The sequence below is a fragment of the Tursiops truncatus genome, chromosome 6 (assembly GCF_011762595.2).
Source record: "Tursiops truncatus isolate mTurTru1 chromosome 6, mTurTru1.mat.Y, whole genome shotgun sequence".
Taxonomy (NCBI): domain Eukaryota; kingdom Metazoa; phylum Chordata; class Mammalia; order Artiodactyla; family Delphinidae; genus Tursiops; species Tursiops truncatus.
Genome location: NC_047039.1, coordinates 2428129 through 2454576, shown reverse-complemented (window position 1 = coordinate 2454576; position 26448 = coordinate 2428129). Strand labels below are relative to the sequence as shown.

Sequence of the window (26448 nt, the reverse complement as noted above, 5' to 3'; positions counted from 1 at the left end):
TGGACCTCCAGAATGTGAGATGGGGTTGCTCTAACCTTAGGGAGGTGCCTGGACAGGAGGGGTTGGTTGCTGTGTGCCTGTGACTGGCCCAGTTGGCTCTCTTCTCGGAGGGACACAGGTTGGCTAACTATATCCTATCCGGAAGTTACAGACAGATCGAGGGGCACAGTGGCCAGACAACCTGGCAGGCTGTCTGTGCTCTGACTGCATTTTCTCTCACCAGAGGCAGGACTCTGGGCAGAGAAATATTTTGCTTGACTCTTGATCTTCAAGCTGTAGGCCTCCGTGAATGCTGGCATCTGGAAAACAGAGCGGGTGGTTGTGAACCTGGAGTGTGTAAAACCAGTGGTATTCTGGAGGGCAGGCTGTGCTCCTCTCTGTGCCTTTCTGTCCAGAGTTCTCCCCAAACTTCTTTCTTCCCTGAGTCTCTTCTACCTGTCTGCACTCCGGTAACCTGAGCCATGAGTGATCACAGCCTGTATGCCCAAGAGACATCATACGGTGTTTGTCTTTCTCTGTCTGGTTGACTGCATGCACTATGACCATCTCTAGGTCCACCCATGTTGTCTCAAATGGCATTATTTCATTCTTCCTTACGGCTGAGTAATATTCCATTGTATATATTTGCCACATCTTCTTTATCTATTCACCTGTCGATGGACACTTAGGTTGCTTCCATGTCCTGGCTATTGTAAATAGTGCTGCAATGAACATTGGGTTCATGTGTCTTTCCGAATTATGGTTTTCTCCGGATATATGCCCAGGAGTGAGTTAGCTAGAGTGTATGATAGTTCTGTATGTAGTTTAAAAAAAAATTTTATTGGAGTAGAGTTGATTTACAGTGTTGTGTAAGTTTCAGGTGTAGAGCAAAGTGAATTAGTTATACATATACCCACTCTTAGTTCTTTTAGATTCTTTTCCCATATAGGTCATTACAGAGTATTGAGTAGAGGTCCCTGTGCTATACAGTAGGTCTTTACTAGTTATTTTATATACAGTCGTGTGTATATGTCAATCCCAATCTCCTAATTTATCCGTGTCCCCTCCCATCCCCTGGTAACCATAAGTTTGTTTTCTACATCCGTGACTCTATTTCTGTTTTGTAAATGAGTTCATTTGTAATTTTTTTTAAGGTTCCACATATAAACAATATCATATGATATTTGTCTTTCTGTGTCTGACTTCACACAGTATAACTATCTCTAGGTCCACCCATGTTGTTGCAAATGGCACTGTTTTGTTCTTTTTTATGGCTAACATTCCATTGTATGTGTGTGTGTGTATATACACATACACACACATATAAACACCACATCTTCTTTATCCATTCATCTGTCAGTGGGCATTTAGGTTGCTTCCATGTCTTGACTATTGTAAACAGTGCTACAGTGAACATTGGGGTGCATGTATCATTCTGAATTATGGTTTTCTCCAGGTATATGCCCAGGAGTGGGATTGCTGGGTCATATGGTAGTTCTATTTTTAGTTGTTTAAGGAACCTCTATACTGTTCTCCATAGTGGCTGTACCAGTTGACATTCCCACCAACAGCATAGGAGGGTTACCTTTTCTCCACACCTGCTCCAGCATTTATTGTTTTTACATTTTTTGATGCTGGCCACTCTGACCAGTATGAGGGAATACCTCATTGTAGTTTTGATTTGCATTTCTCTAATAATTAGTGATTTTGAGCATCTTTTCATGTACCTCTTGGCCATCTGTATGTCTCTTTGGAGAAATGTCTATTCAGGTCTTCTGTCCATTTTTTGATTGGGTTGTTTGATTTTTTGATATTGAGCTGCATAAGTTTGTATATTTTGGAGATTAATCCCTTGTCGGTTGCATTGTTGGCAAATATTTTCTCCTAGTCCATAGGTTGTCTTTTCGTTTTGTTTATCGTTTCCTTTGCTATGCAATAGTTTTTAAGTTTAATTAGGTTCCATTTGTTTACTGTTTTTATTTTCAGTACTCTAGGAAGTGGATCAAAAAAGATCTTGCTGGGGCTTCCCTGGTGGCACAGTGGTTGAGAGTCCACCTGCCGATGCAGGGGACACGGGTTCGTGCTCTGGTCTGGGAGGATCCCACATGTCGCGGAGCGGCTGGGCCCCTGAGCCATGGCCGCTGAGCCTGCGTGTCCGGAGCCTGTGCTCCGCAGCGGGAGAGGCCACAACAGTGAGAGGCCCGTGTACTTCAAAAAAAAAAAAAAAATCTTGCTGTGTTTTATGTTAAAGAGTGTTCTGCCTATGTTTTTTCCTAAGAGTTTTATAGTGTCTGGCCTTACATTTATATCTTTAATCCATTTTGAGTTTATTTTTGTGTATGGTGTTAGGGAGTGTTGTAATTTCATTCTTTTACATGTAGCTGTCCACTTTTCCCAGCACTGCTTATTGAAGAGACTGTGTTTTCCCAATTGTATACTCTTGCCTTGTTCATCATAGATTAATTGACCATATGTATGTGGGTGTATCACTGGACTTTCTATCCTGTTCCACTGATCTGTATTTCAGTCTTTGTGACAGTACCATACTGTTCTGATTACTTGAGATTTGTAGTACAAAGTCAGGTAGTCTGATTCCTCCAGCTCTGTTTTTCTTTCTCAAGATTCCTTTGGCTATTTGAGGTCTTCTGTGTCTCCACAGAAATTATAAATTTTTTTGTTCTAATTCTTTAAGAAATATCATAGGGATTGCATTGAATCTGTAGATTGCTTTGGGTAGTATAGTCACTTTCACAATATTGATTTTTCCAATCCAAAAATATGGTATATCTCTCCATTTGTTTGTGTTGTCTCTGATTTCTTTCATCAGTGTCTTATAGTTTTCTGAGTACAGGTCTTTTGCTTTCTTAGGTAGGTTTATTCTTAGGTATTTTATTCTTTTTGTTGCGATGGTCAGTGGGATTTTTCCCTTAATTTCTCCTTTTGATCTTTTGTTGTTAGTGTATAGGAATGCAAGAGATTTCTGTGTATTATTTTTGTATCCTGCAACTTTACCAGATTCACTGATGAGCTCCAGTAGTTTCCTGGTAATATATTTAGGATTTTCTATGTGTAGTATCATGTCACCTGCAAACAGTGACTTTTCCAATTTGTATTCCTTTTATTTCTTTTTCTTCTAATTGCCATGGCTAGGACTTCCAAAACTATGTTGAATCATAGTGGTGAGAGTGGACATCCTTGTCTTGTTCCTGATCTTAGAGGAAATGCTTTCAGTTTTTCACCAGTGAGAATGATGTTTGCTGTGGGATTGTCGTATATGACCTTTACTATATTGAGGTAGGTTCCCTCTATGCCCACTTTCTGGAGAGTTTTTATCATAAGTGGCTGTTGACTTTTGTCAAAAGCCTTTTCTGTGTCTATTGAGATGATGCTTTTTTTGGGGGGGGGGTACCAAATTACTTTATTTGAAGGAATGGTACTAAAGAAAGGACTTGTAGATATTCTGGTACAACTTACAGAAAAGGTAAGGTAACCCAAACATGCATGCACTGCTTTGGTGACCAGGGAAGTCACCCCTGTGGCTACGGGAAGCCAGCCTAAGGCTTAGCTCTCATCATCACTATTTCCCAGGGTGTGCTTGTCCAAGAGATACCGTGCCATGCCAGATGCGGGGGCCCCATCCTGCGCAAGTTGGTTGCGTGGTCACCCAGTTCTTTAATGGATTTCACCTGCTCATTCAGATAATGAGTCTCAATGAAGTCACACCAATGGGGGTCATTTTTCTCCGTGGCCAGTTGGTGCAGTTCCAGTAGTGACTGAGTCACACTTTTTTCCAAGTGTAGCGCACATTCCATTGCACTCAGCCCATTCTCCCAGTCATCACAGTCTGGTTTCTTGATATCCTGAAGGAAGATTCGGCCACCCCGTTGGTTCTGCAGCTTCATCAGTTTCTCAACATGTTCCCTCTTCTCACAAGATTGGTGAAGAAAGTATTTGGCAAAGTTCTTCAAAGCCACATCATCACGGTCAAAATAGTACGACATGGACAGGTAGACGTAGGAGGCGTAGCGCTCCAGGTTGATCTGGTGGTTGATGGCGGCCTCCGAGTCCTGGTGGTAGTTCTGGCGCATCTGCAAGGGGCATGCGGTCGTCATGGTGGGCGGCTGAGGTGAAGCGGTGGCTGCGCGGCGCTGTAATGGCGGTGGGGACCTTGGGGCAGTCGGAGGGCGCTGTGAGGTGGTGGCGAGGGCTGGCTCTGAGCGGCCGGCCGGGGCGGGAGACGAGCGCCGGGTTCCGTCCAAGCACTGTTGAAGCAAGAATCTGCGGCGACTCTCCGTGAGGACTGAGATGATGCTATTTATTATTTTTCGATTTGTTAATACGGTGTATCACATTGATTGATTTTGCGTATATTGAAGAATCCTTGCATCCCTGGGATAAACCCCACTTGATTGTGGTGAAAGATCCTTTTAATGTTTTGTTGGATTCTGTTTGCTAATATTTTGTTGAGGATTCTTGCCTGTATGTTCATCGGTGATATTGGCCTGTAATTTTCTTTTTTTGTGCTATCTTTGTCTGGTTTTGGTATCAGGGTGATGATGGTGGCCTTGTAGAATGAACTTGGGAGTGTTCCTTTCTCTGCAATTTTTTGGAAGAGTTTGAGGATGGGTGTTAGCTCTTCTCTACATGTTGGATTGAATTCACCTGTGAAGCGTTCTGGTCCTGGACTTTTGTTGGAAGATTTAAAATCACAGTGGGTGGCAGCCACACCTGGCTGCTACTCCTGTGCCCACTCCTTTCTTCCAGACACAGGTGAACTGGGACAGGGCCCCCCTCTGGAGAGAGTTGCAGTCGGCCCCCAGGTGTGTGTTTAATTAGAAGCCTGCCCCTTATGCCATAGCTGTGAAGACCACTGCCTTGTGTCACAGAGAGACTGGGGTGCTTCAGTGTGCTGCCTGTGTGCTCTGCCCCGGGGGATAGCCGGGTAAGAACTGTTTCTCCGTTACAGACTTACGGGACTCGCAAATGTAAGCCCCCACTGGCCGGCAGAGCTAGGCCATTCAGGTGTCCCCTGGGCCCCAGGCCAGTGCACGGGCCCCTTTACGGGAGCTAGTGGCAATCTGGAGGCAGAGGGATGGCATGAAGACAGTGCCTGCCCTTGGGGGTTTCTGGAGAGCACTCGGGTTGGCCTGACACGTGTCCAGCTAGATGTCTGTCCCTCAGGCTGAACGTAAGCAAAGAAGCCTCTTTCACAGAAGGTCTGGGCGCTTTTCAGTCGGTGGCCTCTGTGCTGGCCCAGTCCATGCAGCCCTGGAAGAAGCATCTCCCAGTGCCCCGCAGCCTTGTCTCATGGACAGAAGCCCCGTTGGCTTTCAAAGCTACACGTCTTGGGGGCTGGTCTCAGAGGCAGGCCTTAAAAGTTGGGGTCCTGGTGAGGGGTTCAAACCCTTCACTCCCCAGGGAAAGCTTGGGGTTGAGTTCCCTCCTCACTGTGGGTCACCGTGCCGGGCAGTGGGGGTCACAGTGAGGCTATGCGTCAGCTCTCCTGTTGTGACGTGGGTCTGTTCTCATTCACCCGAGGTTTCTTTCGGAGGAAATGGGTCTGTACGTAGTAGCGGATCTGGTGTGTCTGAGGGAGGACCTCTTGAGCCAGAACCCCGTATACTTAATCCCTAAGAGAACGGCTATAGTATGTGGTTGCAGGACGCCTTCCCAGGGGATCAAAGGATCCACTGTTACTCACAGGCACATGTCCGGTAAACTGCTGAGGCAGGCGGGGTTCTGAGCCGGCTGCCAGCGTCCCCCCCCCTGGGGTGCACCCCACTTCTCTCTCACCCACACGCAGATCCCAGATCAGATGGTCCCTTGAAAGGCACGGGACTCTCCTTGACCACAGTCAAAGCGTGAGAGGGATTTGTCCCAAGGGGGATTCTCACTGCCAGTTTTGGTGGGGGGGGGGGGGGGACACGGCCTGTAGCAGTCCAGTGCGCCCCGCCCCCTGCTGACAGACCACGTGGGACCCCGTTCTACAGCCGCAAGGAGCCCAATTCTGTCCCAGGTGCTTGCGCTCAGGTGAGAATGCACTGCAGCAGACACAGTAGTTCTAGTCTGTACCAGTTTATTACAGCAAGCAATAGAAAATGAAAACGACTGAATATTTGCTTCACAAGATTGCAACTATTATTTGTTAAATATTCATTGATGTTAAATCCACATTACACCAGCACAACAATCCAAAGTGGTAAGATCGTACTTATTTCTTTATAAATACATGAAAGGTGGCAAAATAATGCTACTTAATCCCAAACCCAGCAAATCAGCAAAAAGTCACATTCAGAAAAATTTGGCAAGGAAGAGATGATGTTAAGTCATAATTCTACAGTATAGAAAGGTCCAGGAGAGACTTTGCGCGGTGTCTGAAATCCGACATCAGCAATGCACGTAGGTGTGGTCAGAGACGCATGTGCCACTCTGCACAGAACGTGGGCACCAGAGAGCTCCAGCCTGGCATTTAAAGCTCGCTTGGTTGGTGCTCTTACAAGGAAGTAGAAAGCTGTCCATGTGAAGCAGTGCAATGGGATATACACGGTGGCACACAGATACAAAAGTACTTAAAAATACTACGTATTGAATGGAGTAACTGAGCTAAGAGTTCAACATTTGTATTATAAATAATGAAAGATAAATGTGTTTTGCATGAGGAATACAGTGTGTTCTCTTCATAGGAAAGTACCATTAAAGACTCAGGTTTTATAATATCAGCCCAAATTTGTTTTTTTCTCCTTTTTAAAGTTTATTGGTTCTGACTTAAAACCGTCAAGTCTGGTCAGAATCCATCCACGCCATCTAGCTGATGCAGAATCACAGGCATTCAGAAAGCAGTCTTTGCCGAGATGCCTTTACAAACTACTTGGAACCCAGCACCTTCTTAAGGCGAAAGGTCTCGTGGCAGCAGGGAAGTGAATAGTTTCCATCCACCGTATGGCAGTGCCACAGAGAAAATGCATGCCAGCACCCCCGTCTTTGTCTCCCCAAGTAGACTAGCGCCCACAGGCTGTCTCTGATCCATGACAATCTCGCAGCTCAGCCCATATTCAACTTGCAGTGCGCACCTCAATCTCCCGCTGCGGCACCAGCTCCGACACTGCAGTGTCCCGAGCACGAGCTTCCCTCCGGCTGACCCTCGAGCTCCTGACTTGGGAATGGCGGTGTTTTGTCGCTTCTATTTTAGGTTAAGTAAGTTTGAAGAAAAGCAAAGAAAAGCCTGGCCTTTACCGTCTCGTGCTCCGCTGCTTTCATCTAAGTGAGCACAGTCTGTCTGGTCGTGCTTCCTTTCCCTCTCCTCTCCGCCCCTTCCAGACCCGTCTCCTCCAGATACTACACACCTTGGTCACTTGGGTGGCTGGGATGCCCTTCGTGGAATGGACTGCAATATGCTTCTTCTTTATTCAGAGTACTTCGCATTCTTTTAATATGGTTTGTAAGTAAGCGCCCTACCAAGGTAACAAGAAAAGAAAATACTACACGTAAAGAAAAAAAGGTTAAGAACGAAGGTCTTGGCCTTGTTAGAAAACCCTTGATGTTCACAGAACTGAAGGCAGGTGGCTCCTTGCGCACGGTTTAGTGGAAAGCTGTTCGCGGACGGGCGTTTCCTTGGGCTTCCTGGTGGCACCCTCCTTGTCCCATGCCCCACGTGGGTCCCTGGCTGCATGAGCACACTGCCCTGCAGAGCCCAGGTGGTGTCCCCTGTGGTGCAGCCACCTCCGGGGAGCCCCCCGGCCTCACGCCGGGTGGCAGCACCTACGCTAGGGAAGACACTCGGGACAACACAGGTCATGGTCACCTTTTTTCCGTTAGCACTTTGGCATTTCAGACCCCCTGATTTGCAGCACTTCCCAAAGTTTTAAATTGGCTGATGAATGTGAATTCTCCGTGCAAGGTGTGCATTCCTATCAATCAGCATCGCGTACGCAGCCTCTACGTCTGGTTTACCAGGAAGAAAAGTAGGATTTTGGTGTCCTTTTGTTTCTTAGAGCCAAAGGTATGTTTCTGCCTTTTACGTCCCGTGACAGAGGAGGGTGTGGGTCAAGGCAGCGGTGGTTTCAGCGTCTGGGCTCCGTGGAGAGCGCCAGCTCACAGGTCCTCGCTCTCCACCAGGCCGGGGCTCAGCATCAGGTGGGACGGGCTGGCCTCGGGCTGGAACGCGGCCCTGATGTCGAGTCCCTGGTCCGAGAGCGCGGCGTAGCGGCTGGCCGAGGGCCGCACCCGCTTCGGCTTGGCGCTTGGCGGCGGCTGCTGCCACTGGGCTGCAAGACACAACACGGAACTCAGAATCTAACCAGGCAGCATGGCTCTGTGTGTACCAGGCACGTGTTCTTTGCAAAAGACCTAAGAAGTCCTAAAGTGTACGGGTGGTCCTGCAGTCTACTCACATGTTGCAGATTTACTGCCTACACAGGGTGGTGGCACTGCAGCAGCTCGGGAACAGAGACAGCGTGTAGTTTATCTCGATAGTCAGTACTCACTGCAGCTCGGGGAGTCCTTTGAAAGGGCTGCTACACTTCCTGATTCTCACTTTGAAAAAAAACTTCAAAGCTCAAAATGGATAAATGCCACAGTAATGACAGTCATCAGGTATTCTGGATGGGTGTTCTAACACAAATTGTTTGAAAGGAACCGGGTGATAGGGAAGGTTGAGGTCAGTCATTTCTTAGGTGTGAAATCAGTTCTGAATTTTTCCTAGTGGTTTTCTTGTCACTAGATCACATAATGCTACTGGGCTAGTTTGTAAACTCAGAACTTTTTTCTTTCAATCTGGGATGCATGTACACAAATACACGTACACAAACACTCACAAACCTACTGCTGAACTGCTTAGGATATGTTAACACAAAGCACTGAGCCACAGAAAGTACGCATTCCAGGTTCAATGGGACACACGTTTAGAGTGAATTAAGATGCTGTGACAGGATCATAGTAGCTTAGGGAGAAATGTTAAAAGGCAGTCATTTGCACAAGGCAGTAAGAAAATGTGAAAAATCTGTGCTTATGCCTTTGCCTGGTGTTAACCCCTAGGGGTGCTGGGTAAGAAAGCCACAGCTGGGTAGCCGACGCCAGAGAAATCCACATGCACGTTTTGCTAAAAACGCAAAGTTCCTGAGTGATACTTGGGCACTGTTCTTCTGGCGAGGTTCACTATTAATGTTGAGAAACTATAAATAGAAAGAGAAAGAGCAGTGTGAAATTTCTGGCAAATAAAGCGCTAGAGTTGTTGATCAGATCAGAGTAACGTGACTCGGTGTGCTGACGCCCGCCTTGTTGTAACGGAAGGAACCAATAACGCATCGAGGCGAGGGGGAGGGGTACTCACTGTAGACGTCCAGCCGGGCCGTGCAGGACACGATCCCGGCCTCGTTCTTGGCCGACACCGTGTACCAGCCAGCATCGTCCTTGGTGGCTCCCTGGATGAGTAGACACACGTAGCCGTAGTTGTCCTGGTGCAGGCTGCGAAAGACAGACATGGCCATAGGGCTCGAAATGTTTCAGGACACGAAGCATCGCTTCTCATTAGCTCATGAGAAACAGAACTGTGCAAGCAGCGGATAACAGGGTCCTCCTAATTCTGCAGAGGCCGCCAGCCCGTGACAGCTAATGAGAGAGCGGAGAGGCCGGGAGGCTGAAGGAAGCCGAGCACTTAATTCCCAGGGGGAGCATCTGCCCCCGCAAAGCACTGCCTGCGTTAGGCGGGGAGCCGCTGCACCACACAGCAGGGCAGCCGCCTCCGCAAAGCGCAGGCGTGCGGGGGCAGGGGCTGGCCCGGGGGCGGCGCACACAGGCACGTGCTGTGCACCTCCCTTTGGGACCATCAGGACCCCTGCGGGTGGGGGGCGGCCCCGTGGGCTCTCACCTCACGCGGTCCGTGCTGTGAGTGAGCGACTCGTTTTCCTTCTTCCAAAATATCTGCGGCGGCGGCACCCCGGACACCCGGCATTCCAGCCGAACCGGGTACCCGTCTGCCACCCCCGTGTTCTGCAGCTTCTCGAGGAACACGGGGGGCTTGTGCGCTTCCTTAGCTGCAAAGACACGAGACGGATTACCTACCCGTGACGGGCGCAAAAGGTACCACAAAAGAACGCAGGTGCTTTCAGCAATCCCGCTCAACCTTGCTGACGTCGTTTTCCCCTTCAGGTGGCAGGATGCTTGTCCTCTCTCCAAGTTATCCCTCCTCCACCAAGAGCGGTTCCTAACCTTCATTCCACGCCTTTCTCTCCTCAGTCAGTTCAAGTCCGACAGGCCCGCACCTGCTCCCCAGAGCGCCTGCCTGCGTGCTCTCGCGGCGGGGGGCGGGACCTCCGTCAGGCTGGCGACTGATGAGGGTCCCTGCCTCAGCCCACCGCTGCCATCTAGCGGCGCTGATCCCCTAGATTCCCGCCCTGCTGGCCGAGACACTGAGATTTCTAGGTCCTGGCTTAAGAGAGACATACCACAGGCTACAAAGGGGGAAACGAGGAGAGGCAGCTTTAAATAGTAACCTCAACACTAGGAACGTACATTCTGTACAAGTTCCAATTTGTATTTCTTTGAAGAAAGCTATGAAAACGACGACTATTAATTACCCAGTCTGGACAAATCAGAACTGTTAGTGCAGTGGGAACAGTCCCAGAGGAAGCCTTAGCTACCATCATCCTAGCTGCCAACAATGAGTCTGAGGGTGTGGCCTTCTGCACTCCCTCCTCTGTGACAAATAACAGCAAAGCAAAGGTGAACGTTCTACCTGAAAGTTTTAAAAACCTAAGGCCCTCTATGACCTCGAATTATGTAGAGGGTCAATTTTTATTGGACCTTTTGTGGTTACTTGACCTGGGCCACTCTGGGAAGAGACCTCACTCGGTGCTCTTCCTGGGTCCCAGTTTTCAAAAGAGCATAACTGTGTGAGACGGGCCTTTAGGTCGCAGCGACCCTCCACAGTAGGCATCACAGCTACCTCTGGAGCTTGGCTAGGCAGGCTCGTGGGGACGCAGAGCTTCACAGGATTTCGTCCTTGTGCCACGACTTAGTCCTTCAACTCTGAGCATCATGGCCCCCTTTTCCGTTTGGGGACACTCAGCTGCAGAGACGGACCTACCAGAGGACACAGCCAGAAAACGAGAGCTGGGCTGGGAGCCGAGCCCCGACTTCCTCCGGAAGTGCCGACGGGGACACCTCGGGCGTGGGGACAGGTACGGTCGGCGGGGGGACCCCAACAGTTGAGTTTTGAGGAGGGCGGGCTGGAGGAAGGAGTGAAACTGAAGCGGGTCTGACACACAGGCTGCACGCTGCCCATGTTTGTGTGCGAACACGTCTGGGTGTTTGTTGTCACGAAAATCCCTAGCCCGGACTGTAGCCGGGCCGCCCGCTGCGTCCTCGCTGCTGCTGTCTCCCCCAGGAGCTCGAAGGCTCCTGGCACCAGAGGGGCACCGCAGCCTGGCCCCTAGGAAAGTCACTTCCTCTCTCCTAATTCCCACTGGCTGACTGCCTCATGGGGCTGCCGTGAGGACCAAGTGAGCGCTTTGCATGCAGTGGTGAGAAATAAATGCTCCGTTCTGCTTTTTTCAGATGAGCACAGAGAACAGGCTCTCTATTCATGCTCAGCTCCTAGGACACTAGACCTTTCCATAAACTCATTTCCCATACCTTAGGGTAAAACTTTATTCTGGTAGGTAAATTTCGTAAAGATATATAGTCAATTAAAAAGCAAACCTGAGTTTAATCTGTCTATGACATGGGGGGTAGATCACAGCATTTCAGTTTTGAATTCTGAAATCACTGCACATGACTTCAAAAGCTAGGTCTACGTGGAGAACTTGCTGCACGAGCACATTCTCCCACATCGTCTGGTTCCTGGAGGCCAGGCTGCCGCTGCCTTTCCCGTGTGACACTGGGGGACCAGGAGAAGGGGAATGGCCCAGAAAAACTGCTCAAACCCTCTTCTCTGGCTGCCAGGCTGACGGGGGAAGGGAAGAAAAATAACCATGGCTACAGCGAAGAAAAAGTGATGTTTCTGACTTGCCAGGTCTTAACACGTTGATGATAATGGTCTATTTTTTTCAGCGATTTGATGTACTTTCCACATGGGTTAGTTTGTTTCTACATCTGACGCTCACCCTGGGAGAGGTTCCCGGGACTTACCTGCGACCACGAGTTCCAGGCTGAAGGAGTTGTGTCCAGCCCGGTTGGTGGCCATGCACGTGTAGACACCGGCGTCCCGGGCCGTGACGGGCTCGATGATCAGAGAGTGCACCCCGTTCTCTCGCACCAGCATCTTGTGGGTGCTGTCCTGGCGGATGGGCTTGCCGTCCAGCAGCCAGCTGAGATCGGGGGTTGGCAGCCCACTGACCTAAACCGGGAAGAAATGCGAATGAATTCCTCTGCTACGGAAACAGCGAAGTCACGAACACCTAAGACACCGGCACAGACCCCTCCTTCAGGACAACATGAGGCTCTTAGCATCAGGTCACGTTTCTTACTCACTTATTTATTTATTTTTGGCTGCGTTGGGTCTTTGTTGCAGTGCGCGGGCTTCTCTTGTTGCGGAGCACGGGCTCTAGGCGCATGGGCTTCAGTAGTTGTGGCACGTGGGCTCAGTAGTTATGGCTCGTGGGCTCTAGAGCACAGGCTCAGTAGTTGTGGTGCACGGGCTTAGTTGCTCCGTGGCATGTGGGATCTTCCCGGACCAGGGCTCGAACCCGTGTCCCCTGCATTGGTGGGCGGATTCTTAACCACTGCACCACCACCAGGGAAGCCCACATTTCTCTTTTGCTTAAAATCTTTGAATAGCTTCTCGGCACACACGGGCTCACTTCTAAACATTTCTTATAGAGCAACCCAGAGAAAAGTGAGGTGGGGACTAAAAACGTTCGCCATCGTCTTTCCTCACCCAGGTTATAGATGCTGAGGGTGATGTCAGCCCAGGGCTCTGAGCCCTTCCAACCATGACAAGGACTCACACTCAGCTCGCACGGCTCACGACAAAGCCTCTCATCAAGGCTGCTGTAGCTGCGGAGACGTTAGTTAATGCAGCCATTAACACACAGGGCTGGTATTATTTTATAATCCTTGAAAGTAATAGGAGACATACGAAATTACCCAGAAAGCATCTCAACAAATTAGCCTCACAACGGAAACGTTAAAAAAAACCACCACTCTCCAGACCACGACAGTCGTGCTGACCAGAGATCAGACAAAAGCACGTGTAACGGCTAACAGCATGGTGTGCAGTGAGGGGAGGGGTGGCCACCGTCTGTCAGCTCTTCACTCTAGGGCTCTGCATTCTGAACGGGAAGAAAAGCACCAGTAAGGAAGCCCTTTCACCCCTACCCCAAATGCACCAGTGGGAAATCACATACGGAAAGATGTCAGTGGGACTGTAAACCAATTCTTTTGAGAATCAGCTCTGCCAAAATCTGCCAGAGAACTCACAAACTGCACTCATGCTGTGTGACGCTCACGTATACTGCCCCCAGGATGCCTCACCCCGCAACAGACACACACAGCAAAGGCCCAGGGATTTACACAAAACAATTACATCACTGGCTAAAAGCGGGCCAGGCTCTGCAGCCTCCCATCCGTCCACCTGCCGCCCCGGCGCTCCACGCCCGCTCTAGCTGTCGGCCAGCACAGGTGCACGGAGGAAGGGGGTGGGCTTTCCCGCCCGGGGCTGCACACCTGGCCCTCCTGGCTGGTCAGGTACCGGCGAGGCCGCAGCAGGTTTAGGAGGGAGACGCCGCACGCACTCTGGGCCCACCTGGGCCAGAGCTGCATGGCCGGGCAGAGGGGAAGGCCGAGTCCTCTCCCTCTGAGGCCAGCAAGGCGAGCCTGACCTCAGGAACTGGGTCACTGTAAGCGGGCCCCAGCCTGGACAGGTGGGCGGCTCTGGCTGCCGTGGGAACGGGGGGAAGCAGAGGCGTTTACTCCCGGAGGCTGAGAGCCGGCCGGGGCAGTCAGTGTCCGGGGAGCGAGTCGGGGGCCCAGCAGCCCAGTAGCGACTGGCCTGTTCCCATGATTCTTCTTTCCCTCTTAAAGGATAAATACACTGGAAAAGATTTTCCACATTAGTCCAGGTCTGATCATAACAGTAAAATCAACAGATTACCTTTTGTTTCCAATATTCTCTTAAAGGCAGGCATTTCAAGGACAGCTGTGTCACTCGCAGAAAAATAAAGTGCTATGATTTCTTTCTTAAATGTGATCAAAAGTAGAGCCGACAGTATTGTGAACCTCCATGTAGCCATCACCTACATTCACTCTCTTCTGTAATTTTTCATATTTTAAAAATAGACCCCAAACTTTATACTTGATACTTTATGAAGTATCATTCTAAAAGAACAGATTTTTCTTACAGTCACAGTTCCCTTTTTATACATAAAATTAAAATTAATAGTAATCCCTTGGCATCATCTAATTTTCTAAAAGAAAATTTCCCCTGTGGACTCAAATGTCATTTTACGGGTGGTCTGTATGAATTCTCAGTTACAGACCCCAAATAAATATACACATGTAAATATATACACACTGTATATATATAAACTCAATCTGTATACTTATACTGTAAAAAGAATTATGTTGCAAACACTGCAGCTGACAAGGAATTAACCTCCAAAATGTACAAGGAGCTCACTGGCTCAATAACAAAAAAAACAAAAAACAAACATCAACAACCCAATTAAAAAATGGGCCAAAGCCCTAAACAGACATTTTTCCAAAGGAGACATACACAGGCACATGAAAAGATGCTCAACACTGCTGATTATTAGGGAAATGCACATCAAAACTACAGTGATGTATCACCTCACACCAGTCAGAATGGCCATCATCAAAAAGTTTACAAACAATAAATGGTGGAGAGGGTGTGGAGAAAAGGGAACCCTCCTGCTCTGTTGGTGGGAATGTAAACTGATACAGCCACTATGGAGAACAGTATGGAGGTTCCTTAAAAAACTACAAATAGAATTACCATACGACCCAGCAATCCCACTACTGGGCATATACCCTGAGAAAACCATAACTCAAAAAGAGTCATGTACCACAATGTTCACTGCAGCTCTATTTACAATAGCCAGGACATGGAAACAACCTAAGTGTCCCTTAACAGATAAATAGATAAAGATGTGGCACATATATACAATGGAATATTACTCAGCCATAAAAAAGAATGAAATAATGCCATTTGCAGCAACATGGATGGACCTGGAGATGATCATACGGAGTGAAGTAAGTCAGAGAAAGACCATATGTGGAATCTAAAAACTGATACAAATGAACTAATTTACAAAACACACTCACAGACTTAGAGAATGAACTTATGGTTACCGGGGGGAAGGGTGGAGGCGGAGGGATGAATTGGGAGACTGGGACTGACATGTACACACTACTATTTACGAAACAGATAACCAACAAGGACCTACTGTATTGAGCACAGGGAACTCTGCTCAACATTCTGTAATAACCTAAATGGGAAAAGAACTTGGAAAAAGAATAGATACATGCATATGCATAACTGAATCACTTTGCTGTGCACCTGAAACTAACACAACACTGTTAATCAACTATAGTTCAATATAAAATAAAAATTAAAAAAATTACGCTGGAGGGACTTCCCTGGTGGTGCGGTAGTTAAGAACCCACCTGCCCATGCAGGGGACACCGGTTTGATCCCTAGTCTGGGAAGATCTCACATGACACGAAGCAACTAAGCCCGTGCGCCACAACTACTGAGCCTGCGCTCTAGAGCCCGCGAGCCACAACTACTGCGCCCACGTACCACAACTACTGAGCCCACACGCCTAGGGCCTGTGCTCCAAAATGAGAAGCCACCGCAACAAGAAGCCCATGCACAGCAACGAAAACCCAACGCAGCCAAAAAATAAATTTATATTGAAAAATTATGCTGGAAAGTATTTTACACATTTTAAATACATTTCTACAAGCTTTTTATACATTTCTACAAGCCCAGAGTTAACCCTCTAAGTGCCTTACATCTTGTGTTCTGCAATTCCAGAGACAACCAGCAGAGAGAGCCCAAATTACTTTTTTAAAAGCGTATTCATATTTCAGAGCTAAAATTTAAATTTAAGATCAATAAATAATGGGGCAAAAATACAAAACAATCAAAAAATTTCAGACCAGTGATTCCTACACATTTTTGGCCTCGAGGTCCTCTGGGAAGCTGATGGCAGGTGTACCACATACAACCTCCTGTGTAATTTCAGGCCCACACACCTGATGAGACCTGCTCACCCCAGGACCTGGTTAAGAAGCCCTACTGTCGACGGAATGAAGTGTATGAAAACAGAGTAAATATAAGTAAGATCAGGATAGAGAACAGATCCAACAGAGTCATTACTTCAACAAAAAGGGCGACTCTGAGGGATAAAACCTCCCAGTTCACTTTCTGGAGTATGGTACACAGGGTTCTAGGTAAAGGACATATTCAACAAAAACTTAAAAATCAAGGAAAAGAATGATTTGAAATGTATATAAATATTAGTATGTTCCACTCATTTTCTCTCCTCTTCTGCTAGGAAACATTTTAAAGATGTATACTTTACATAATTTCCCCAAAAGGAACTAAAGGGAAGTGTTATTGCAGGGAGAAGGGAGGCACCCAAGCCCCTCACCTTACAGTCCATCCTGCAGAGCCTGCCCTCCTGGACCGTCAGGTCCCCGGGAGCCTGCAGGAAGTGCGGTCGGAAGAATCGTTCCTGAATCGGTTCACCTTCGTCGGCACTGTCCCTGGATCTCGAACGAGACCTTCGGACGAGAGAGAAAACCAACAGATGGAAAGAAAGATGGGGGAGGGGAGGGAGAACGCCACAAAGATAGACAATATAGATAGATGGAAAGAAAGATGGGGGCAGAGAGAGAGGGAGGGAGAATGCCACACAGATACACCCAGAGGGAAAGATGGGGGAGGGGAAGGAGAATGCCACAAATATAGTTAAATAGATGGAAAGAAAGATGGGGGCAGAGAAAGAGGGAGGGAGAATGACACACAGATAAATACAGACAGATGGAAAGAAAGGGGGGAGGAGGAGGAAGGAGAACGACACATAAATGATAGGTAATATAAATAGACAGTAGGTATTGTCAGGTTCTTAGTTATCTCTTCTCTATAATACATGGGGCAATAATATAATTTCCTTACCTGCTTACCTAGCTCCTAATCCCAGGGTTCATACCATAAAGAAAGTCAGTAAAACAAAATCCTGTTTCGTTTGGAAGTGTATTATACATGTAATAATCTGCTAATTGCAGACTTCAAATAATCTGCTACCCTAACCCTTACAGCTAGCATAAATCGTGAAAGGGGAAAATGGGGAACTAACAGTAACCTATTTTTTCCTAAATAAATATGTTTAAAGCTGTTTGAGAAGCAGCTGCAGCTGTTGCTCATTTATTACCAAATATTTTTCGACAGAAATCAGGACAGTTTCCACTGTGATTGTAAACTTGCAGGAAATTAAAAGTTCTTATTATTTAAAAAGAATGAATATCATTCTAATAAAAATTTCTTTTCATATTAACCAGGAAAACAAATCACATTTTAGGCAGGTTTTCTTCTGTATCCGTTAACCATGTGCCTAAAGCAGTAATTCTTATTCCTTTTTTTTGCTTTAACATAAACTTGTGCACATCTCGAGATTTTGCGCACCCTTCTTGGTTTTGAGGATGCTGCCAGAGCCGCCTTTAAGAGCAGTATGATTTAAAGTGACTGCAGGGAAGACTTAGGAGTGAGGTGTTGAAACTAACCCTGCCGGAGATCATTGGGAGGTCAGTTAAGAAACACTTCAGTAGCAAAAGTAGGAGCAAAGCAAATGAGAAATTAGTATAATACGCTAGCAATCACCAGCCTTCACCCACCAGGTCTCATTTACGAGCACAATGCCCTTTCAGGAGTCAGTGGCCCACAAACGGCTGAAAGGCACGGAAGGCCCCGAGTGAAGCCGGAGAGAACGGACCTGCTGCAGCTGTGCTGACAGGCGCGGGGGCAGGTGATGCTGTGCGCCAAGTCCCGCCCCAAGAAGCCTGAATCAAACCTGCGAGTGCGGAGGCCGGAGCTGCCTCCCAAACGCCGGCACAAGCCCGCGTGGGGCGTGAGCCCGCCCGCTGCTGCTTGCCGTGCCCTGCTCCTCCGGTGGCCTCACTGGCATGTCCTCCCCTGTGCTAGGCCCAGGGGCCGGATGGCCCAGTCACCGGCCCCATCTGTAGCCACGTGTGTCACGGAGAACCACAGCCCCGCTGCCCATCCTCACGTGCACTCGCTCGGGGCCATGGGGCAAGTCTGACCTACGAGGCTAGGATCTGAGACAAGCTTGTGACCTAAGCGACCGTACAAGGAACCTTCGCACACGAGCCGATCTCAGGAAACCCAGGGGGCAGCCCACATGATGCTGGTGAGGAAAGCGTGGCTAGAGCCTGGGTGCCACCGACCAGCGTGTCCGTGGTGACGTGGCTGCCGCCCGCCCACACGCAGCACGTGTCGCAGGGCGCCAGGCCCAGCCGGTACGTCCTCCACCCCGCCCCCAGCTAGAAAGGAGGCACACGCCACCACGCTTCCTGCTGTGGCCCCATCCTGTCCCCCAAGTACGTTCTCTCCTGTGGTGTCCCCGAGATGCTGGCAGCGCTGGGTTACAGTGACAGTGAGCAGCAGCGCCCGGGAAGGGACGCGAGAGATACCTTCTGCCGTGAGGCTGGCCGGCGGGCGAGCGGGGGCTGCGGCCTCTCTGGTTCACGGCCTGCACCATCAGCCGTCCCGTGCAGCTGACGCGGCCCTGCGGGGACAGAGGGGACCGACGGTTAGCGGCCAGCGCCCCAGCACCGCCCCCGTCACCGCCACGGCTGCCCTGGTCTCCACAGGGCGCTCTTCCCCGCAGACCAGCGCGCCGCACCAGCGGGACCCCAGCCTGTCTCTGAAACACGCCCCCCGGGACGTCTTGTGATGATGCCACTTTCAAGGCTACATACCTACTGCGTGGAGCTAACTCTGAAATCAAACCAGATCATTTCAGTCTTCTTTTTAGTTCTTAAATGTTCGTGGTATCCCTTCCCAAAACCGCACATTGAAAGGGCGGCCGGCATGAAAAAATAAGCGCTACGTAACAAGCATGCCCGGGGCGACAAGGAGCATGACGACTATGGGACACCCTGTCCCCATGAAGTGACAATATTTGAGCTTTTAAAACCAGGAGCAGTAAATGCCTGAGCCCATGAGGGTCACATGATAAGGACCTATTCTAACGAAAAGCTGTATTTTATAATCTTTAAATTTTTTTATTTGAAGTATAAAGTCTACAGCCACCCCACCCTGAACACACCTGATCTTGTCTGAAGTATAGTTCACTTAACAATATTATATTAGTTTCAGGTGTAAAACACAGTGAATCAATAGTTTTATAGATTATACCCCATATAAAGTTATGATAACATCTGGCTACACGCGCTGTCTTCTCCCTCAAATTTGTCAACTGGGAATCGGATAAGTGCTGTCTAGGGACACACAGCAACAGAGGGGCCGGGCGACAGGAATCAATGCCCTGCCACTTCGCCTTCTGGTCTGGACTTATCTCTCCCTACGTCCAGCAGAGCAGCAAAGCAGATGGTCTCCTCTGCTCGCTCCTTGCAGGGCCCCGGAGGACGAGCAGGAGGACACCTAAACCCTGACGATGACCGAGAGGGAGTACGCAGGGCAGGAACATGAGACGCAGACTGATTTTTCACCCTCGTCCTTGGTGAGTTCTATAGCTTCAGGCTGAAGGGAGCGCTTAGAGTCAAAGTAAAGTTGACCCCTGACCCCCACTGTCACTGCAGGTGGCCAAACAGGTGACCAAAGCAGAGGGGTTCTGTGGGTCCTGAACCGCCTTCTGAGTCCCCCCTTGAGAGGACGCTGGCGGGGACACGGAGGGGGACCCCATGGCAGGATGCAGGGAGGGGCCCTCGGGGTCTCCCCAAAGCCTGGACCTCTTCAGGCCATAGTCACCAGGAAAGGCAAAGACACAGTACCGGTGCGGACGGGAGGGTTAGGAAGGACCCAGGAGCTGTTGTAAACACACAAACTCAAGCGGTCTTGTACCGCGGGACACGCACCTTCCTCCATTGAGGCCACAAGCGCTGCCTTTCCCGAAAATGTCCAAGTATAATGAAGTATATAACTTTATGAGGGGAGTTATTTCCAACTTAGATCAACTGTATCTGAAGTTCAGGCCACACGATATGAATTCTCTCACGCTGATCTTACAAACACTTGGGATTCCCTAAAGTAGCTTGAAATCTGTACACCAATTCCATCGAACCCCTCCCGGTCTGTACTTGCTACAGAAAATCTAGATATAACTTGCTTAGAAGAGCCCGTTATAAATTACACAGCTGATGTGTCATCACGGCCGGGACACAGAAGACCCATGATTCCTTTTGGAGCTTGAGGACAAGGGATTGTATGTTTTGTTTTCACACAAATAGCTTCCATTGAACTGATGCTATGGTTTCCTTACTATCTGCTTCGCTGCTTCGGCAAATAATTTTAATTTGGAGAGATTAAAAGAGTTACGTGATCTGGGTGGATTCTTCCTTGTGGTATAAAACCCAGAGGATCCACCAAGGAAGTGAGTATTAACGAATGATGTATGTCGTTAGATAAAGATAAAAGTTAAATTCAACCTTTAACCTTGAATTTGGGGAAGCAGATAATGGTGCTAAAAAAAAAAATTCCTCTAACCTGGATTTGAGTTTTGACTTTTTTCCTAAAGCTTTGAGCAAATCCTAAATTTGTTCAAGCCTACATTTCTTCTTTTGTAAAAGGTGGGGCACTATGCCTCACAAGGGTGCTGCAAAGATTAAATGATATAATCCATGATGATCTTGTTAGTAGTAAACGTACTTGATGTCATCATCGCTGCTAACTCCGCCGCCACCGCTGCTGGTGCTGTGTTTCTCTGGGTCTGTGACATCAGGTGTGCACACTAAGGTGATTTTTATGGGCCCAGCAGCTTGTCTGACTCCAGTGAAATTTTCCAAGTAGACGTATTTTGCTCGCGGTATGATGCTCTTACCTTGCTTGGTTCCTTCAGAGGCCTCTTTTAACCAGTGCCCCCCGGCTCCACAGGGCTCTCAGTGCTGGGATGAGCCCCAGATGCCTGCCCTTGGCTCCTTTGCCCTGGGTTTGTAACCAGCTCTGTCCCTTACAGTGGAAAGACGAGGCAGGCGACATACCCCAGATGAGGGTCCTCACCTGTGGAACAGGACCCTGCTGGTCATCCTGCAGGGAGGGGCTCTTATGATGACTGAACGAGTTAACAGGCGTCAAGTACTTGGTGGTGTGTCTGGCACATGCTAAACGCTCAAAATGTTAAATTTTTATAGCACTGGATACAGATGTAACTATAATAACCACCAGATGGATAGGAACTGTTTCGTTCAACACCATTTTTTTCCATATGAATGGAGTTTCCTTCCTTCCCTCCTTCCACCCACCCTCCCTTCCTTCTTTCCTTTTCCTTCCTCTCTCTCTCTCTCTCTTTTTTTGGTAATAGGATGCAGTTTACTCCAGAGGAAAAGCCAAGTACTCCAAGCGTAGGAGGGAGACTGTGGAGAGCAGACCAACCTTTCCCCACCTCACGCTGGTGCTTGCAGGGCGCCACGCACACAGGTACCTCCCAGGTGTCTGACGGCTGCGTCCGAGGCCCAGGAGGAAAGGGGTCCTGCCCAACGCTGAGCACTGCCTGTGCCTGGGATGCGCTTCGTCTCCTTTCCCCGCTCCCAAACACACGGTGACAGGCTGGCACGCTGCCCCGTGAAGAGCTCACATTTCTAGCATGCTGTCAAGGTTTTTACTGCGATTGCTCAGAACCCTACAAATACTGCCCCAGAATCTTCCTTAACTTCCCGAACTTAAGAAAACGGCATATGTTGTCATCTATCACCTTCTTATTCCCACACCATCCTCCACTTTGGAACAGAAAGGGGAAAGGGCCTGGAATTCAGGAGGCAGACCTGTGAGTTTGATAATATACTGATACTGGCGAAATATATTACTAACAACAAGTGAACAGGACTACTTAGAAAGCAACCAAAGTAGCGAGTGGTATAATTCTGACATTTTCAGTCCAGAACCCAGGGAAGCATTTTTGAAAAGACGCCTCCAAAGCGCACGATAGGAAGCTGAGATTTTTAAGTCTGAATGTTTTCTGAGGAAGGTCATCCAAAATGAGCATGCGGTGATTTTAATCCTACAAACGTGCCAGTTAACCCAGTAAAACTGCCGTCACTGCAGGCTCAGGGGTACATTAACGCTGTCTGTTCGCTTTCAACTGTCTCGTTTCATTTCGCTTTATCATTAACACATGAAGGAATAACGGAAGTGAATGTCTGAAGGGAAGCTTGGAAGGTGCCAGAAAACCTTATAACGTTGAAACACACACAACCAACAAACCAGCCTTTTAAATTGAACTCAGCTGCTCACTGCTTTTCTATTCCAGACAAGTCCTCAGTGTTTAAAGCTACAGCGCAAACCACCACCAGCATTTGAATTCTTACGGTGGTTCTCTGTTAACCATCCAACTTGTAATGCGCACCTGAGGCCTCCTGCAAGGCCAGTGATTTATGTGCTACGGACAAAACATCTGCATTTCCCGGTTTATGAAATCTAACTTGCGGCCCGCAGGTCTCAGGGAAGCCCGCCGCTCGCACACACAATGCAACTGGAGGACGCAGCCAACAGTGCACGACAGCCATTCCAAACCAGAGAGCAAGACGGGGGAACCTAGCAACGCAGCAAAACAAAGTCAAACATTTGTGTTTCGCTTCCGCCGCGTCTTCAGGATGGGATTAGAGTCGGACGTAGGCGGAGCCTGTGGCCCTCGGTTCGGCGGCCGCCTGCTGCAACGCGTCACAGGCCCTTATGGTCCCGCTCAACTGCGCGACCATCTCCCGGGAGCTGCCGGGCTGAGGATGCTCCACGGCCAGTGCTTGCCCAGAGCAGTGTGTTCTGTCCCAGGTGGAAACTGCACGCCATCAACAACATCTAACGTGTTCCTTATGCCCTGAGGACTGACCCAGGTGGAAAATTATTCTATAAACTAACCTGCTGACCGTGTTTTCCTCTTTCCTTGCTTCTCACCCCTTCTGTTGGCTCTCGGGAATTACCTTCCGCTGCTCTGGAGAGCTCGGCCGTCCGTGTTTCATTACCGAACTCATTTTTCCATCAGCCTTTTCCTCTTTCCCTCTGTCACTTCACATCGTGGAGGCCACGGTGCACCAGAAAAGAGATGGAGTTGTCTCCCTCCCAAACCCAAGTCCTTCCATAACGTGGAAAAAAATGAAGGTATCAAAGGGCATCAAGGAAGCAGGGAGCCCAGGTCAGCGGACCCCACGCTATGCTTCTGGGACTAACGTATTTTGAAAAACTTAGCTTTTACTTTTGAGATTTCTTTTCAGTGCCTATTTACATCATGCTTCTTTTCAACCGTGTTTTCATTCACAAATTACGAGAACGGCGAAGTCCTTTACTATGTACCGTAGCAGCTGCTTCTGAAGGTGAGACTATGGAGCGTGAAGCATTTCTGTCACGTGTTCCTACAGCAGCAAGCGACGACCTGCAGCACGGAGCAGGGAGAGCAACAGGGCGCGGCTCGTCAGGGCTGAAACGCCACTTCGTTTTCCTAAGTGGGCAGGAAGTTCACTCCAGTTTCTCGGTGATGACTCACAAAACCCACACCTGGCAGGTGTGGACACACCTGCTACCGAAGAGCCGGCCGGAGGAGGAGTCTCACCCCCGCGCGGACATCAACCAGGCGACTCACTCAGAAACTTGCAAGAGCGACTGCCAAGTACCCTAAGCACCAAGACTCACAAGCGTGTCAGGCTGAGGCCCAGCGCCCACACTTAGCATGTCCTCAGATGCCCCTCAGGAGCCTCGCCTCAGACGCCTGCCTTTCGGTCATTTCAGTAGGAAAGGAGACGCTTAGTTACGAGAACGCACCCCGTTAATGAGGCTCCTCGGGGGCCCGACCTCGAGAGCCAGCGGGATTCTGGCATCAGGACCTGCCCTGTCCCGGGGCCTCGAGGGCTCTGGGACCCAGGGCGGCCACACCGCTGCTTGCTTGACTCACAGACAGGACGGGCGAGTCTGCTAGAAGAGCCGGGCTTCTGGTGAGCTGAGGTAAACGGCCACTGCTCATTTCTCTGTCTCGCCTCCGAAAGGTAAAGGGCGAAGAACCAGACAGGGCGAGCCACGGGGGGCGTGGCCAGGGCTCCGGTGAAGCAGCGGAGCGCACGGCCCGGCACGAGGGCAGCGCCCTGCCGTGGGGGGTCTCCTCCCGGCCGCGGCGTGGCTCCCGCCAGCCCAGCTGTGCACGTGGGCTCTGCAGCTGAGCCCTCCTCCCAGGGCCCCGGCCGCGCAGTCGCAACCGAGCCGCCCCTGCCGGGAACGCCTCTCCCAGGGTGGAGGCTGGAAGTGCCCGCGCCAGCACCGCGCTGGGGAGAGATTCCAGCCCGCACTGACTTCTGGACTCACGGCGCTGAGGGAGGGACACAGCCGGGCTCCACGGCCCCTGCCAGCTCAGGGTGCTGCTCCGAGAAGGGGGACTAGCGTCCTCGAACTTAAACAGTGGCAACAACCTGCGCTTACTGGAAGCCCGTCACATGCCAGGTAAACGAAGCACTCTACATGCATCGTTTAAATTCGTATTATTTTTCTCACTTCATGGACGAGGAAGCGGGCGCAGAGGTTCAGGACTTGCTAAAGGCCACGCGGCCAGAACCCAACTCAGACCTGCCCGGTGCCGGGTGCTGGCTCTGCACCCCGACCTGCACCCCCGACTCTTCCGAATTGTCTCTACGTCTCCACTCCTGGTCTTCGTTGCGTCACTTCCGTCTTCTGACTTTGCCGCTCCTCCTTTTCCATGTTGAACGGGCATCTTCAGCCCTCCTTCACCTGGTTGGTCAGGGGTTTAATAACCATGCAGAGACCGCCACCCTGGAGCCCAGCCGCCTGCCCGCTGCCACCTGCCTGGTCCTTCCCGTTAGAACTTCCCCACATGGAAAGCTACGTCACCTGAAGAGACTAGAAGCAGACTCAAAACTGCAGTGTGACATTTCTCTTGTTCTATCTATAAAACTGCTCACTCCAGTAACAGTTCAAAACATTCACTAGGAAAAACGCCTTGAGGTGGACAGCGGGACCCCAGGAATGGTGAGCACATAAGGAACACAGTGAATTTTCTAGCTCCATAACCCACCCTAGCCTTTCCAGGGCACAAGAGAAATAAAGAACCCAGGGCGAAGAAAAATTCTGGATTTTGTTGAGCACTCCACTACTTTTTTAAGAGGCAGAAAACTGAAAATCGAAATTGGTTGATAGAGTTGTAGTAGTAACATCAAAGATCAAAGATCACAGACCACCATAACAAATGTAATAACAATTAAAAAGTGTGAAATATAACAAGAATTACGAAATGTAACACAGACATGTAAAGTGAGCAAATGCTGTTGGAAAAACAGCAGTGATAGACTTACTCAACACAGGGTTGCCACAAAACTTCAATTTGTAAGAAACGCAATATCTACAAAGTGCAATAAAGATGCAATTAAAAAAAAAGTAGTCAAGGAAACATACTAAAAATATAATTAAAAAAAGAGAAAGTTCCACTTTCGTTCCCTCAAATACAAACAACATGAACACAAATAAGCATTAAAATGTAACTTATTAGTAAAGGTTGTGATTCTGACTTTTTCAAAGGGATGGTCATGTGTTCGTTGATTGAAAAGTTAGAAACTCAAGAAGGCGTTAACTTGGAAACTTTCTTGTCCGTGCAGAGTCGGCTGTCCTGGATCACAGCCTGATTTGTGGGCAATTTCAGTTTCACTCTTACCATCACTGCAGAAATGTATCTTTTTACATGACAATGTAACCCGAGGACAGTATAACACTGTACAAACTTTCAGAAGTCTGTACGCTTTGCTAAAATTGTTTGTATCGTTTTCTTCATTTTCTAACACTTAATATTTTCTTCAAAAGAAATAATGAAATAGGGCATGATATAAATAGATCAGAGATTTTTTAAAAAGATAAGTTCTGGGCAATCTTCATCAGTTACATAATAAAACTGTTAACTTTAGCTTTCTTTTTTAAAAAAGAGTGTTTTTTACCAAACTGGGAAAAGAATTTGAAAAAGAATATATATATATGTGTAAGTGAATCACTTTGCCGTACAACGGAAACTAACACAACGTTGTAAATCAACTATCGTCTAATATAAAATAAAAATTTTTTTTAAAAGTGCATCATTTACATGATTTCTGCAGACTTCATAAAATACCCAGTCAGAGGTTGAGCTTGTAAGGCACAAAATCACTTCTTACATATTTCTGTGTACCCAGTATAGCACCTAAAATATACAAGATATTCAATAAAAAAGAATTTGCAGGCTTGAATTGGGAACATGGTACCCAGTAGCTGTCTGTTAAATTCTAAGTAGTCAA

General features: G+C 48.7%; 1 protein-coding gene and 1 pseudogene across 10 annotated transcripts in view; both read right to left on the bottom strand.

The window, feature by feature from the left end:
- Positions 1–282: 282 nt before the first annotated feature.
- Positions 283–5932, bottom strand: LOC141278930 (ferritin heavy chain pseudogene; annotated as a pseudogene).
- Positions 5933–6038: 106 nt separating this feature from the next.
- PALLD (palladin, cytoskeletal associated protein) overlaps positions 6039–26448 on the bottom strand; it is a 272833-nt gene continuing 252423 nt past the window's right edge. For all 10 annotated transcript variants that reach the window (XM_073805704.1, XM_033857510.2, XM_073805705.1 and 7 more), the window contains 6 exons: positions 18652–18746; positions 16593–16725; positions 12106–12313; positions 9845–10010; positions 9308–9441; positions 6039–8243 (listed from right to left, as the gene is read on the bottom strand). In XM_073805704.1, the coding sequence (XP_073661805.1) occupies positions 8071–8243; positions 9308–9441; positions 9845–10010; positions 12106–12313; positions 16593–16725; positions 18652–18746 (909 nt within the window). In that variant the 3' untranslated portion in view covers positions 6039–8070. The remainder of the gene's footprint in view (positions 8244–9307; positions 9442–9844; positions 10011–12105; positions 12314–16592; positions 16726–18651; positions 18747–26448) is intronic.